The following is a 15,557-nucleotide window of genomic DNA, read 5'->3' on the forward strand; positions in this document are numbered from 1 at the left end:
ATGGATAGGGACTAGGTTACATTTGGGAGCATGTCACTATTCTCCCAAGACGCAACAAGCGCCTGAACACACACACACACACCGTAACACTTCCGCCCTCCTAAACCGTGGTCATCCCCTTCAGACATCGGTAACTTATGCGTGTAAAGTTTGGTATCATTTGCCTTCATAGACTACACCACCTTCTTTCCTTTTCTCGTTGCGGAGTGCATTTGAATGGTGCCAATTCAAAGCATTCAACACGTGCGGACACTCAAACACCAACTGCGTTGCGTATACGCAACAGGTAGCCGATGCTTCCTGCAGCTATGAATCATGCGTTGGGCATTGTTTACGGTCCGTGCTCTACCAGATGTGTAGTAGTCATACACAGTTGGTCCACGGTGATGTTACGGTCCAACTATTGGTGGGTCAAACTTTCAGTAAGGCGGAACACAATGATCACAAAAAAAAACAGGCGACCGACCACGATTGGAACACAAATTGGTGTCCAGGGTCAGTTCGTAACCTTCAACACTAGCACTACTCTTCGGGCATAAACAAGCCGATCTGTTCCGGTGGTCTGTCCCAATGCCCTGCAACTCAAATGAGTCTTTTTGTAATTGTCAAAAACAGGTGCAAAGTTTAACGCGGCCTCTTAACACCTTCGATAAGTCTCGGGGAATATTTACTGACTATGACACTAATCACATACGATGGTTCTGCATGTCTTCTGTATTAAAGATGGCTCTTTTGGAGATAAGAGATGAACTCTAATTCAAGGACTTTATGGAAATGTAACCAAACACTTAGGTACGTGCAAACACTTAGGCTACGTAAATTACATCCTCCGGGAGGAGCTTCTTCATTAGCAGGAATTCTATTCAATAGAATGTATTGTTAATTTCTGGCTTGTCTAGATACACTGTCCCACACATTTGTACACTGTGCTCCACATTTGTTAAGCCATAAATCATAGTTGCTACTTTTGCTAATGAATTGTATTTTTTTACACAAGTGATTAGAATAAAACACGCACATGTTCAACGATGCATGTTGTTGGTTGTGTGTATTGTGGGTTTTATGATTATATTCTTACAGTTGTTAAACTCATTTTAGAAATTCAACTACGTGGCAGTCTACACCTAACTTAACCTTGTATGGTATTATTTATTGATTTCTAATATTTTTACCCGCAACATTATCTTCACTGCATATAGATGACTGATTATCGAGTGATGAGCGCTGAGTATAACATGTATCATGTAATTCAACCAACAAACATGTGTGCTTTTGTCAATGTTCCAATTTTCTTCTGGAAAGTGGTTTGATCGAGATGTTGTTCTTATTTCATATTCGAGACATCACACAAGTTATGCTTACCCTCCTACAGAAAGTAAAGAAATGATAAAACGAAGTAGAAAGAAGATCAGTAATAGAAAGAAGATCAGGATTGTTTGGGTTAGCTACAGTCATCATGTCACTCGGGTTAACTGCAAAGTAGCGACAGGTTAAAATGTCAATAAAATCGATCCTCCAAAGCACACGCAGTTGACGATCTTTAGTACATGATGATACAGTTTTAATATAATTGGTAGTACTGTAAAATAACTATTAGTTTGCCTTCCTCATGCAGTTGCTTACATTTGACCCAATTCATCTCACACCATCACCACATATGAAGAGACGATAGACAACTATTAAAACACCCACGCTTATCAACACCAAACCGGCAAAGGTAAGGTAAGCATGGCATCTGTTTCGTGGTATCCAGCGCTTTCGCACATGGTAATGTTCAAAACACGAGACGTCCAGTGTGGAATGAAAGGTGGTAGTAGTAGCGCGTTCTTCATACGGACAAGGTCGTGGTGGGTTAATGACATTAAAATTCAAATACCTTACACCCACTGGTATGGTGTGGACAAAAGCGCACAGATACATTATTAGATGTTGTTGTTTGGGGGAGCTTTACTGAACCATACTGCAAAAGGAGTTGAAAGCAAAACTTATGTTAGTGTAGCGGTGATACACTATTACCATAAACTGAAAAGCCGTAAGAAATTTATTGAGCGGGTAATGTATACAGCTGTGATAGTGAAAATTTTCTTCAAAACTGCACAAAAACTCTAATATTGCATCGAGCGACAAATAGTGCTGACCACCGGCAGCAACCACAATGTAGAGAAAACAATTACGCTAACGTTGCATTTTCACACGCTTAAATCTTCGCGCACAAGAGTGAAGCATTCAAACGGCACGGGTACGTGTCTGTGGGCAGGGGGTGTATATTTATGACACCCCCGATGGCTGATGGTTCTAGTGACGCTTTGACCTCTCTCACACGGCCCAAATGATGTCACGGTAAGCGCGACCGTCGCGTTCTTATTGTAGGTATATCGCAAACGCTTTGTACGACTCAAATCGAACATGCAAAACGTACATGTATGCGGTTAAAGTTAAGCTCAAAGTTGATCATATTTTGGAAAAGGGTTAATCAACGGATTGTCATCATTTATTTATCTTTTTAAAATCTTCATATTTTAAAGCTCCATACACAAAACGAAGATCAATTTCGACAAAATGTATTTCGCCGCCCTTTTTTCTCTTTCTTTCTTCACTTTTGCTGGTCACGTATCGGTTATAATTGTAGTATAAATCGTACTATGGTGCTGGCTATTTCACGGAGGGGGGTTTCTTTATAATATTCCTTCAAGTTTATGTTGCTTTCGCCACTTGGTTATGGGTGACACTGTACATAAAAACACGATACAAGAAACAAAAACTATATATCGCACAAGTAAACGTAGGATTTCATATCATGTTGGCTAATTGTTCGGTAACGTAGCATGTTTGTTGTGTTTACAGGTGAGTGATTAAATTACTCCAAAAAAATAAATGACAATAAATCTTCACACTAGTGCTAGGACAACACTACTACTGACGGAGCAAAGCACTTTGCAAACACTAACAGTCAGAATTACATTTTCTCTTCGTCACAATAATCTTGTGAGTGTATTGTTAAAGGGAGTTTCAATATAATATGCCTATATCAATATGTTTACACATCGCATTTGTTTACCTTTTAATTCATCTATTCATGCTCGAAATTGCAATCGGTGCAGTTTTCGTGTTATTATGGCGTTACAAATGAATCATCATTCTGGAATACTTTGTATGCGTAAGTAAGACCCCAGCAGTGGGTAGTGGGTAGGGCAATTCTTTACGTTTTCAAACGCAGCCATGCTGCTTGCCTTCACCGTGATGCACTGCTACTCGCACCCCCTTTTCCAGACGTGGTCCGTCATGACTTGATTTGCTGGTTTTTTTTTTTCTAAAGAGCTGTGTGTAACACAAAAAATAACGTAACGCACAGTACGAATGTTCTACCTATATTTACCATTACATTTTACTTCGGTTACGAATGTATACACACATTGGCCAGTCCCGTCTGGCCGGGTACAGGCTCCTGATGCTGCTTGGGGTTTCGGACTAGCGGACTCTCATATTTACATCACACCCGAGCTGAAGTGCAAGGCTTCTTCCTACACACTTCCGAATTGGCTGTTAACTGATTCAATTTTGGATTGGATTGGCGCCTATGACGCTCATCGTCCATGTTTCTTGCTACGTTCCCAAAAGCACGTACGTTTACTCATCGGGCCGCGTATGTGTTTTTACGATTATAAACATGGTTTATAAATAGTCACGGTACAGTGTTAGGTGCTACTATATATATATTGATAGTCTTACACACTGTACTATGTATTATGAGGGAGGGTATGATCGATAGTTAAAATTGTGCACAGATTACGCTCGATACACGAAACGAAACAACGGAAAAGGCTTATTTAATTATAGCAGCGGAATATCTAGCGTTGATGCCGGTAACTTTTATCTGTTTGCAATAGGCTACAATAATACGAGAAGGATTCTATCTTGGCTAATACACTCAAAAACAAAACGGGCTAAGCACAACGGTGTACTTGGGCGTACGATAATATTCGCACAAGTACACTGGAATAGTGCAGTCAGCGCGTGTGGCTAACGAACAGGAACCGGTATCCAGGTGCGGGGCGAAAGCGACCCAATGCACACACCTTTACCTTTGCCCCTTGGGTGTTTATGCACAGTTAGTTGACATCATCGTGTTCTTATTGTCTTGTGGCAATAGCAACTGTGCTTGCTACATGCACTTGGTTTCAAAATCGTTAAAAAAAGGCTTCACATACCCCACCGTGTGGCGGTTGAAACGAGGCCTAAGCAACACAAAATGGCAAAACAAATCTGCAAGACCAGCTTGCATCACAACAAAACAAAAAATTGCATCGTCACTGATGCCACCCGGAGATACCTTTTTGGAGCCTTCCTAGTGCTCTGGTATTCAAACAAAGGTTACAAAAGAAAAACAACAAACTAGTGGAACGAGTCACTTTTCAGCGCAGGATTTCACACCTTCCAGAGCAACAGGTGATTGGTGCTGTCTTCGCGACCCGCCACCTCACTCAGCGTGTTGTTCCCTGCGCTTCGAAAGTCCTCGTACCCGTCGCCGCCGGATATAACCAGCAGGTCTTGCTGTTGGGACGCTTTGTTAGACTTTCCGCCCGGCTGAGTCGATGGTCCACCGCCAGACGGGATGCTTCCTTCCGATGCCAACAGCTCTGCATTGTCCCCGTCCGGCGATTCGACAAACGTCAAAAACCGCACATGCCCCGTATGGCCGTGAGGAAGACCTGTGGGAGAAAAATAACACCAGAGATCCGTTAAGTCACTGCCAGAAAACCTTGGTTGGTACAAAAAAACCGCGCACCTGTCACTGCCGGCATCGATGATCCTTTGGCAACGTTGTGAGCGCCTATCGTGAGCAGTACACCGGCACTGGTGCCGACCCAAATTAGGTCCTTGCAAGCCAGCAGCGAGGTCACCCGCAGACAGGCGGCTTTATGCTGCCGGATGATGTCATCACAGTTCGAGAGCATCTTGTTCACGGAGGGTGCTAAGTTTACCTCAAAAATTATCTCAAAGCTGCAAAAGAAAGGTTCATGCGGGGAGTGAGAACATTCACAGAACTTTGCAACGGTCAACAACCGCTGTACCTTTCGTGATGGCAACATTTGATGTGGGCAGAGTTCTGCACAGAAATCCACACGTAGTCGTTTAATACTGTCATATTTGTGATTGGCTTGGAGTCGTTCGATATTTGAATTTGGCTGTCGATCTGAGAAGTAACAAACGCAAGCACCGTTTAGTACAAGCACACTTGTCTTATCTTAAAAAAAAAACACCTCACTTACTTGTAAAGTTTTCGTGTTTAATACTTTTATAGTTCCCTGTATTGCGCACCACAGCTTCCCGTGTACGTTAAGCAGCTTCACGACGGGATTGCTCACTGTACCGACTGTCACCGTCAGTGGAGATGAGACATTCCAACCAGCTGCAAACAAAAGGGGAAAATAAACATTTCAATCCGTAAGATATCAATTACTCCCATCACTTTTCCAATTTCTACGACGCTACTCACTTCGATCCCTTGAATACACGCAAATATCACCGTTCGCAAGGGATACAAAGACACGATTATCTAGGTACAGGATCGAGTACACTGCACTCACGTGCGGTATCTTTATCTTGTTCTTCTTGATCCGAATGTTGTCGGTGCAGTTGTACACGTGTATGCAACCGTCCTCGGTGCCCAGCCACATGGTCGATTGCTGATTTTCCGTCTCCTCGGCTGCGTTCGTGCTAGCCGTCGAATCCTGCTGTCGGTGGTTTGGCGTTAGGGAAGCGCTGGTAGCGCACGACTGATTCGACGCAACACGTTCCGGCTGACTTTCGGCGTCCGATTCTTCACTAGAGCTGCCGGAATCGAGCTGAACGTTGGAGTCGTTGTTGATTAACGCCCGTGGTGTACTGCTGCTACTACTTTCGGTTGATTTGAACGAACCCTTACGTTCGACCACTTTGGAAGGGGAGCTAGCAACGGTAGCGTTGTTCGGTCTGTTCGATACGCCGCTGTTAACAGACGCATCCACGATTGCTATATTGACGTTCAGCAAGGATGAGTTTGGTACACTGAAATAAACAAGAGGAAAGAGATCAGCTTTACATGCTAAGCTTTTTCCAGCAATCCTCATTCGCTTACCGTTCTTCACTTGCCGGCACCGACGAGACGCACAGTATGCGTGCATTGCACACACCGTTACAGCTCGTTACGGACGGTTCTGGCACTAGGCTGAGCACACACACCTGACCCACGTACCCATCGCTGTTGCACACCCACACGTCCTTCTGCACGCCGAGCGTCGGCGAGGCACAGGTGAATTGCAGACCGGCCCGTGTCTTACGGATCGGCACGGATACGAAAAACTCCGGTATTTGGCATCGCTCCACACTGTTTGCCAGTTTCTGCTTAGCCTCCGCAAAGATCTCCTCCCACTGGGTGCGTTTTTCGGGCTTCGAAAACACTACCGTCATGTTTTGGATACCACTGCTGCAAGATCAAATTAGTTCAGTCAACGATCGACAAACAGGCAACGAAGGGTGTAGACTAGTTGCGCTTTACTTACGAAGTGTTCCACGTCAACTCCAACACATTCAGCTGCGCATCGTTGGTTTGGCGTTCTGCGAGCTGGCGCTGAATTTCACGCTGCAGCTCCCGGATTGCCTCCTCCAACGACCCGTGGGGACATCGTAAGCTGGCGGTTAGGTCGGAAATCTGGATCAGCTTGCTACTATCCTCGGTGAGATGTTCGATCTCCTTCATGATGCGTCTGACATTCTCATCTTTAGCTAAAATGATTTAAGATGATAACAAAATTGAATAAGCAAGCAAGTAGTTTTCTGTAATTTCCAAAACCTTGACCTTCTCTTCAAATGTATTTGAAGTTCTATTCGATTTTTGATGTCTGACAAAATAGACATATCAACAGAAACATTTCCTGAATCAGAGGCCCATTTAAAAAATATGTGTGCTTAGATATCAAAATAACGACACCGATATCAAAGATGTAGTAGTCACTCAGCGATGTTCAGAGAAATAGGTGTTAGTTGAGTCAATCATATAGAGGCCCTATAGTTTAATGCAGTGGCCAGCAATTTTACTGCATGCAAAGTGATTTGTATGCGATAAGATTTTTAGGTAAAATCAACAGCAACACTAATCATAAGCTGTAGCCAATAACGACCACGTATGAATGACGAACTAAGAGGTTTGATCTTTTAAAAGGCCCAGAGTATAGAGCCAGATGTCAATGAAACAAAATATAAACTAATGTAGGTAAGTTCCAAAGGCTATATAGAGCCCTCACCAGAACCTCTACCACCCCGTGTTGCTATCATTTAAAGAATTCAACGGTATTCACAACACCAGATGTGGTTCAATTAATATACGAACTATCCTTGAGAAACTGAAATGGCCAGATTTTATTGTCAGAAGAACAATAACACAAAAACTCGTTCCGCAATACGCGAATGTTGGATCTATTGTTTACGCTGGGAGTAATAAACTGCTGAAACAACCAATAGACGTGGAGTCGTACCACGTTCGGAGCCATAAATCACCAATCCAAGAATTCGGACCTGTGTTAGTACATTCCATGCTGCACTTTCTATCGTTACCAACGGAACACCGCATATCAAGATGTGACGATATACCGCAAACGCAAACAGTATGCACACAACGCACGTCATGTAAACGGCGCCGTGAGTGCCGCAAAATAAGCCTTATCAATTCCATTGATATGACCACGTTCGGTACGCCACCATACCGGAGGGTGGCAAACCGCTTTATCTAGGTCTAGTTTTTTTATAGTATTCTTTAGCCCCGTTGGACCTACGGCTGCAGCAGCACCACGATCCAGCGGCAGTTCGTCTGCAACGCTCCAGCCACCATCACCTGGATCGTACGAATCAAGTGCTTAGCTCAGCATCGGTTTCCCTCATCCTGCATTCCACCCTGTACCGTGTTCCGTAACGCGATTCCGACATGCCGAAAACCGCCGAAACTAAGTTTGTCAACTCGCTCTTCCTAACCAACCTCATCCAAACGCAGTACGGTGAGACGGAGGTGAAAATCAAGGCATACGATGTCGAGCCAGCGTCGGCGGACATTAACGATCCCTACGCAAGATCGTCCATGAACCGGATCCTAATTAAGTGTGTACAATTTGTGTGCAAGACATGAAGCAGCGTTTTTCTTCCCGCATTGACACGCCCCATTCTTCTACACCTTCTTCCCAGGTACACGTCGAAGGTAAACCCCATCGAAACGGTAATTACGTTTGTGGCGAAAATTAAACCTACCGAAGGGCTGCTAGTCGAGCAGTTCAAAAAGGCCGATGTGTTCGAGAAGGAAATTCTCATGTACAAGTCGGTACTGCCCAGCATGGTAACGATGATTGCCAAGCTCGGTAGTGTTATCGAGCTAGCGCCACAGTAAGTATAGACACCTACAACTGGAAAATTTACTGCTTACCTTCCTCGATTGATTTAGATCGATTCAAACGCTCTACGTGGAATGGTCAGCTGATGCGTTCTGCAGAAGCCATTATATAATATCGTAGACTTAATGATTAGACAAACGATATGGTCGCGTGCATTCAGTGCTTACGTTTGAAATTGTTCGCTCCAGTACAACCCAACAGGCGAACAGGTCATAAACCGTATCGGCGTGCCATTGAAAGCAACAACAAAAAGAACTCTATACGCGGACAATCTTTTATTTTGGTTTTGTGTGCTTGGTACAAAGCATATCGCTATCTAGCAACAGATAGCCGACAATTCACAACTACCTCTCACTTGGTGATAAAGCGACCGTTACGTTATCGGATATCGGGAAAATGAATAGGCGCATTTTGGGAGCGCACTGCCCAATTGGCAATATGATTACTAATCATCACATCAGATAGTAGCTGCCGAGAAGGATTGATCGCGAACGAATAGCTTGGAGCAAAGATGTATCATGCTTCAGCCCTATCAAGAGTGATAGATTATTGAAATAATTTAATTTGTTCAGAAACGAGCAACCGTTTCAACATAAGTATCCTTTTAAATTTCAAAATAACTTTATCCCTGCCACAGACTTATCTACTCCTCGGAGACACCGTCCGATCTGGTCGTGCTCGAGGATCTTACTGCGCGCGGTTATAGCGTGGAGAACCAAACGCTCGGCCTTTCATACGAGCAGAGCAAGATGGCGGTCGAAAAGCTGGCCTTCTTCCATGCTGCCAGCGCAATGATGCTGTCGGAAAATGGACAAGCGTTTCCCAAGTTTACCAAGGGTACGTTCCACGCCGAGCACAAGGATAAACTGAGCTACTTCCCCGATACGATCCGTATGGTTGGCGAAATGGCTGCCGAGCTGGACATTAGCCAACCGATGGCGGACAAGCTTCTGAAGCTTCCGGCAAAAGCGCTGCAGAAAGCAATCGAAGCGTACGCGAGTGATTTCAAAGGATTTAAGGTGCTAAACCACGGTGATTTCTGGACCAACAACATTCTGTTCAAGTACCAGGGCAACGAGCTGGTGGATGCAATTTTCGTAAGAGTCGTTACCATTTACTTTCAGCTAGTCTCTACGCGACTTCTAAATGAATTTTTTATTTTGCTTTTTTTGTTGGCAATACAGGTGGATTTCCAAAACTGTGTCGTCGGGTCGCCAATCATCGATCTAGTATATTTCCTGGCTGCCTCACCCGCACACGAAGTGCTCGAGAAGCATCGGGACGAGCTGGTGTACATCTACCACGAAACGCTCGTACTGCTGTTGCAAAAGATGGGTTACATGAAGTCCATTCCCTCCTTGCTCGAGCTGCAGGTGGAGCTGCTCAAACACGGCTCTCTGCAGGTGATCTACGCCCTGACCGTGTCGCCGTTTATGCGTACCAAGGATGCACACAATACGCCTCCGATGCAACCGACCCTGCATAGTCCCAACCAATCCACCAACGTAAAGCAGGTTCTGCGTGCCCATGCTCCGAGCATTGTAGCGCAGCTTAAGGCGTACGAAATGGTTGGCTTGCTCGATTGGGGAGCCAACGAGAGCAAAATTAAGGGCCTTATGTCGCGCTTCCAACGTTAAGACTCGCGAGAAATGGCTTATAACTTGTCATTCAATGCAACGGTGAAAATAAACGCAAAGCTTTTTGGATGTCAATGGCGTTGGAGTTTTACTTACACTTCACAATTTCCAAATCGTCCAGCGAAATCTTCGTGAGATATTTATACTTGTTCGTATCCAACGTCGACGCAACGCTGCCCGGACAGGTCCTGAAAGAATAGTATTAGATCGGTGTTTATATTTTATCCCCACAATAATCCGCTTGTACCACTTACATATTGGTTTTTCGTATCGTTCCACTCCTTCGCTTGATGCTCGTTATCACCAGAAGGTCGTTGAAGAGGAAAAAGCCACGCTCTTTGCGCGTCACCTGCCCCGAAGGCATCGACACCAGGTCGAACAGCAGGAAGGCTCGCTCGGGCGTCACCAGGTCGTTCATACCCTCAATCACACCCTCCAGTTCGCGCAGTGCCGTTTCACGTTGCCCATTCTCCAGCGCTTCCTTCTCCTTGCAATTCAAAAACATAAGTATGTCGTGTACAAGCTTTAACGCTTCCTGCAACGGCTTCTGGTCCGGGTGTGTCACATCCGTGTGCTTAATCAGTCTTGTGAAGATAAGTTCGTAGCTGCGCAAAAAACAACAAAATAAACGGAGCAAAAAGTAACGATTGTTAGCCGCAGGAATTCTTATAGAAGTCGACCTTCCCCGAAACGTAACATACTTTGGAAACTTTTGCACGGGTTTGATCAGCAGGTTGTCCAGCGAGAGTTTGCCCTTGTGTTCCCGTGCCATGGCTTCCAGAAACCTTGCAAATGCGGGACACTTTTGTCGCGTGCTACGGATTGCATCCTTTGCTCTATTCCAGTTGTTTACGAAAGAGGTGTACGTGTCGAGTATTACCGGTCGGGAAAACTGGTGTACGATGTAAATCAAGAACCCAAAAAGTGGTTTAGAGTGCTGCTCATCCTACTCGCGTGAAACCGATCACACTTACCACGTCTACGAACGCGTCGCCAATCATTTGCATCTTGTCCCAGGAGTCCAATCGGCGTCGCAACTCCTCCAAAAATCGTTCGTGGATGTTCAGAATCGCCGGAACCATAAAGAATATCTCGTCCACCGTCTGCACATCTACTAGGCCAGCATTTTCCGGAGACTTTAGTTGATTAAGGTATTTCTGCAAAGCGAAACGAATCAGTTGAAATAGGTTGAACGATACTCAGCGAATCAATTACAGCCGCCACTTACCAGTACGATCGTCTGTAGTGATTCTACGTACGACTTTTCGGTGTTGAACAGCTCCACCACCACATGAGTTCGTGTATCCTATGAGAAGAATGGGGAAGGAGAAATTGAGTGTGTATGAGAAAGAGGGTTTAAGAGAAAATAATAAGCACACATCACATATATGTATTAGGTCAGGCTTCCTGCCTTCATTTACAACTTGACAAGCCGAACGATTTGGTTAAACTTCGCTCGAGGACCGATTCGGATCCGAGACTGAACTACAACAGTCTGTCGACCCACCGATATGAGGAACGGTAAAATCGGTAACTGAATTAAAATCTCATTCCTGTTAAAAGCTTTTCATGTAGCAGTAATTGAATTTCCTTCACAACTTTTCGCTACGGCTTGCAAACGCTCGGCCAATGACAATGGGGCGAGATTGGAGGTAAAGGGATCGAATCGGTCGGACGGATTGATGTGTAACACCGGGACCCGCTTTGTACCGGGGAACGTAACGAGGGCAGCATCCAATCAAGCAAGCAAAACGGAAGTGGTTGAGTGAATTGATGTATATGGATCGATAGATGGATGCATTAAAGAATGGGTGCATGATTTGGATGTCACACGAGAGAGCAGCACAATCCAGGGCCACTAAAACAGCACCACGATCAAACGGGCCACTGGCTATATGGAGCGACCGTTCTATTGCACATGAACGGTTGACAAACAACAACAAAAAAGCATGACCACGGGTCAAGCTCTTGCCCGTGTAGCATGACGGGCGAGGTTTTGTTTTGTTTATTAATGATAGTAACAAAAAATCAAGCTCAACGATTGCACCACGTAACTGCAGGCTATTATAAATAGCTTTAGAAAATCAATATGAGTAAAATTCAATTACAAGCTGGTTTTTTCGTAGCATATACGAAACCAAAAAATCCAGCACGAATATTTTAAACACTCAATTAGCGTTTCGATAAAAATGAATAAAAAAATGAAATATGCTGTAATGGAAAGCACAATTGATTACAATTTGTGTCTGAGAAAAGTCTGGATGAAACAAGTGTAAGTGAATACACTTGTCTGATCCAGACTTTTCTCAGACACAAATTGTAATCAATTGTGCCTTCCATTACAGCATTTTTCATTTTTTTATCCATTTTTTATTACTTACAATTGTACAGACCAACAAACAATACGTAAATTTATTCATAAAACAAATGGTCAAAAGACTCATTTATTAAACAGCTTGAATTTTTCTTCAAGATAATATCACGCTTCAAATTGAAGGATTAGAGATACAATAAACATTTCCATCATACAGAACACGAATTGCAATAACGCGTATCCAGTACGGCAGCCACTTGTTGATACCGTATAGTTGCGACTTGGCATGTCCCATATTAACTTCGAACCCAGCGTAGCGATGCATAAGCCTGCCTGTGGGGGAGTGCCTTGGGCGGTGCATTATGACCCCGCACGGTTACGGTTGCTTGTGGCGACAAACCGTCACAACGGGCGTTATTGTTGTATAAATAGCGCTAACTATGTCAACCACCCCTTCCATCCTACTGAATTTTACCACGACCTTCGCCTGTCAACGTTCAAGTCTTGAAATATGTATATGCTCCGAGAATGCACCCGTTCCCAGAAGTTGGCGCAGGTTGTGGGACAGATGTGAGGAAATGTGTTTACTGGAATAGCGATCACAACAAGTTCAACAGTCACAACCGTCCATTTGCGCTTCTGAGACAACGATTACAATACATCAGTATCCGCTGTCCTTGGGTTCACTTACATTATAGCAGCTGATAACGTTGTGCCACATGGTGTTTTCCGATGTCGACTTTGGCGTCCGCTCGGGATCATCCTCCGAATCGGAACAGAAGTTGAGTGGCATCATTGTGTATAGATGTGTTACCGACAATGGTACTATACGAGCAAAGCATCTAATGTGCAATATCGATAGGGATAAAGAAACGGATACAGAACAAACGATGCACTCAACAATTATTTCTCGTGAAATGGTTGGTATTTAAGTGTTCATTGAGACGTCAGACACAACTGTCTACACACTAACAAATCGGTTTTGCATTTTAAACGAATGGTTTCAGTAGTCCGCGTAATAGATGTTGCACCAAACCTTGGAACAAAACTATTATGTTGAATCAACAAAATTCAACAACATTGCTATGCTAGATGAACATTTTTTCGTATCGTCGTTCGCTAGCTGCTGGAAGCACTGATACACACGCACATACGCACAAACTAACGCACCCACCAATATCGACTAGCTTCACCCCCTTGTCCATGTCATTTTGTTTGTATCGGATCGTACAGGTGTATTCTATCTCGGACCAGCTTCATCGAACGCAGCTACCTAACGCTAACGTAGCGCACAGCTAAATTTCACAACACACGCTTAATCTTGCCAACAGTGCATCTCGTTAGGGGCGAGGGATAGTCGTAGGAGCCAGTTTCCTTTTAAGCCATTTGCACGCTAGAATCACACTGGTGCTTTGGAGCACTTTGAAGAATGGCACGTTGTGATAACTCCTATTCAGGAAAAGCTGTTTTGCCTATGACCAGTCACAGTGCCTAGACTTTTTACACTGCTGTGCACTGGGTAGAGCGTCGGATACGATCTAGTTTGTGGAGTGTTACAGCGTAGAGCAGCACAAACAGCTCCATACGATACGTAGCGTCAGGCTATTCTAGCACAGGAAGATGACCAACCCTTCCCACTACTACATCATCGTACAATCGCTATGGTAACGGTTCGGTTAGAACAGCAAATAGAAGAATAAAACGACTGGTCTCCAACAGTTCCCTTTGTGAGCGGGCCGCTCCATGATGGAGCGCAATGACGATGGCCTTGGCTTCCAGCATCCACCGACTGCCGACTAACTGCTGTCAGGTTCGATGAGATACGTGGACGCGACAGTAACAGGAAGGATTTAAGGATGTTCGTCCCAGAGCGTCCCTTAAGCTTTTCCATCAATGATGCCATCAATGGATCGGAAAACTAGGCACCCCCTCTTTTCCAGGGAGTTGCTGGACATTTTTTTCTTTCGACAGGGAATTGTTTCACGCCATTTTTGCACCACACTACTTCCGCCTGGTTACAACCGCGAAAGTAAACACACGTTCCCTCGAAGCAACTCGTGAAAACTGCGTTGTATGGTACGCCGAGACACTCGAGAGTCAAAGACTGGCTGGTATGCTGTGCGTGAGTCTGAACGTGTGTATGTATGTGTGTGTTTCATCTTTTCCCTCTTACCAGCTTCCCACAACATCCCGACGCATGGTTCGCTCAACTCCCACTTTATCTTTCGTATTGCTTTCTCTTCTTCTCCTATCATGCCTGTAATCTCACGCTCTCTCTCTATCTCTCTCCATCTCTCTCTCTCTCTCCCTCTTTCTCTCTCTCCCTCTCTCCTTCTCTTTCTTGTTCGTTCTATTTATTTCTCTCTCATTCTCTCTTTTTATTTTCCCCCGTTTTTTTGTTTTTTTCCCAGCACTCCCTCACGCACACGCGCGCACACACACACGTGCTCACTTCCCATCCCTAGGCGATCGTTTTTCTACAATTTTCCAATCCCACAGTTTTCTTCCCGCTGTAGTAGTACCAGCGAACGAAACTGCACAGTGGGCATAGTAGTGTAACATTCCTGCCAACCAGCAGCGCGCTCCAACCTTCAACACGCGCCAAACGTTGTGGCTTCGCTTGTTCAATGTTCAACTCCATCCATCAACTGTCCCGCAGGCCACGCCGCCTTCCCTACGTCCACTTCCCGGGGGGCACCAGAAGGGTTCGCGCTTATTGTTCAAAAGAGCGCTGTACCAACTCGAGTTTTCCATTCATTTGCTCTTCTCTCGCAAACACGGTGGTCTGTGCTCTATATCTTTGTGTTGGGGGAAAATCGGCTAGCAATGGGTTGGTAAATTTTTCATCGAAAAACACATCACGACCGGCTCGGTCTCTAGCGCTGTTTGTCGAACTGACAGTTGATGCTTCTGATGCTCGTGCAGCTTCTGCCTGTGCACGGTACCAGTACAAATCGAACCATTGGTGTGTGTGTGCTAATCTTTTGGCTAATGGTTCATTTTGGAGCTCGGAAAAATGGAAAATAACTGAGAGGAAAAAAACGACACACAGCTAAAACACTTGACATTCAAGCCATTCCCTTTCTGTACATAAATCACACGCCAAAAAAAGGAAAATGATCAACTTAATTTTAAAACTATGAATAGTGTACCGAAAATGTTATGATATTCTACAAACTATAGTTATGT

At 44.5% G+C, this 15,557-nt stretch overlaps 2 protein-coding genes across 4 annotated transcripts in view; one reads left to right on the forward strand and one right to left on the reverse strand.

Moving 5' to 3' along the window:
- Nucleotides 1-2,545: 2,545 nt before the first annotated feature.
- LOC121602568 overlaps nt 2,546-15,557 on the reverse strand; it is a 70,318-nt gene continuing 57,306 nt past the window's right edge. For 2 of the 3 annotated variants that reach the window (XM_041931335.1, XM_041931343.1), the window contains exons 8-19: nt 11,283-11,360; nt 11,029-11,211; nt 10,756-10,946; nt 10,309-10,659; nt 10,151-10,242; nt 6,543-6,765; nt 6,119-6,466; nt 5,498-6,048; nt 5,271-5,410; nt 5,073-5,194; nt 4,787-5,001; nt 2,546-4,709 (exon numbers count right to left, since the gene is read on the reverse strand). In XM_041931335.1, coding sequence (XP_041787269.1) covers nt 4,426-4,709; nt 4,787-5,001; nt 5,073-5,194; nt 5,271-5,410; nt 5,498-6,048; nt 6,119-6,466; nt 6,543-6,765; nt 10,151-10,242; nt 10,309-10,659; nt 10,756-10,946; nt 11,029-11,211; nt 11,283-11,360 — 2,778 coding nt within the window. In that variant the 3' untranslated portion in view covers nt 2,546-4,425. The remainder of the gene's footprint in view (nt 4,710-4,786; nt 5,002-5,072; nt 5,195-5,270; nt 5,411-5,497; nt 6,049-6,118; nt 6,467-6,542; nt 6,766-10,150; nt 10,243-10,308; nt 10,660-10,755; nt 10,947-11,028; nt 11,212-11,282; nt 11,361-15,557) is intronic. The other variant, XM_041931347.1, reaches the window with a different exon arrangement.
- On the forward strand, nt 7,787-10,123 carry LOC121602592. The gene is made up of 4 exons (XM_041931349.1): nt 7,787-8,130; nt 8,215-8,409; nt 9,055-9,514; nt 9,602-10,123. The coding sequence occupies exons 1-4, from the start codon at nt 7,961-7,963 to the stop codon at nt 10,052-10,054; spliced, it is 1,278 nt and encodes a 425-aa protein (XP_041787283.1). The 5' UTR covers nt 7,787-7,960; the 3' UTR covers nt 10,055-10,123.

This window comes from Anopheles merus, chromosome 2R (assembly GCF_017562075.2).
Source record: "Anopheles merus strain MAF chromosome 2R, AmerM5.1, whole genome shotgun sequence".
NCBI classification, from domain to species: Eukaryota; Metazoa; Arthropoda; class Insecta; order Diptera; family Culicidae; genus Anopheles; species Anopheles merus.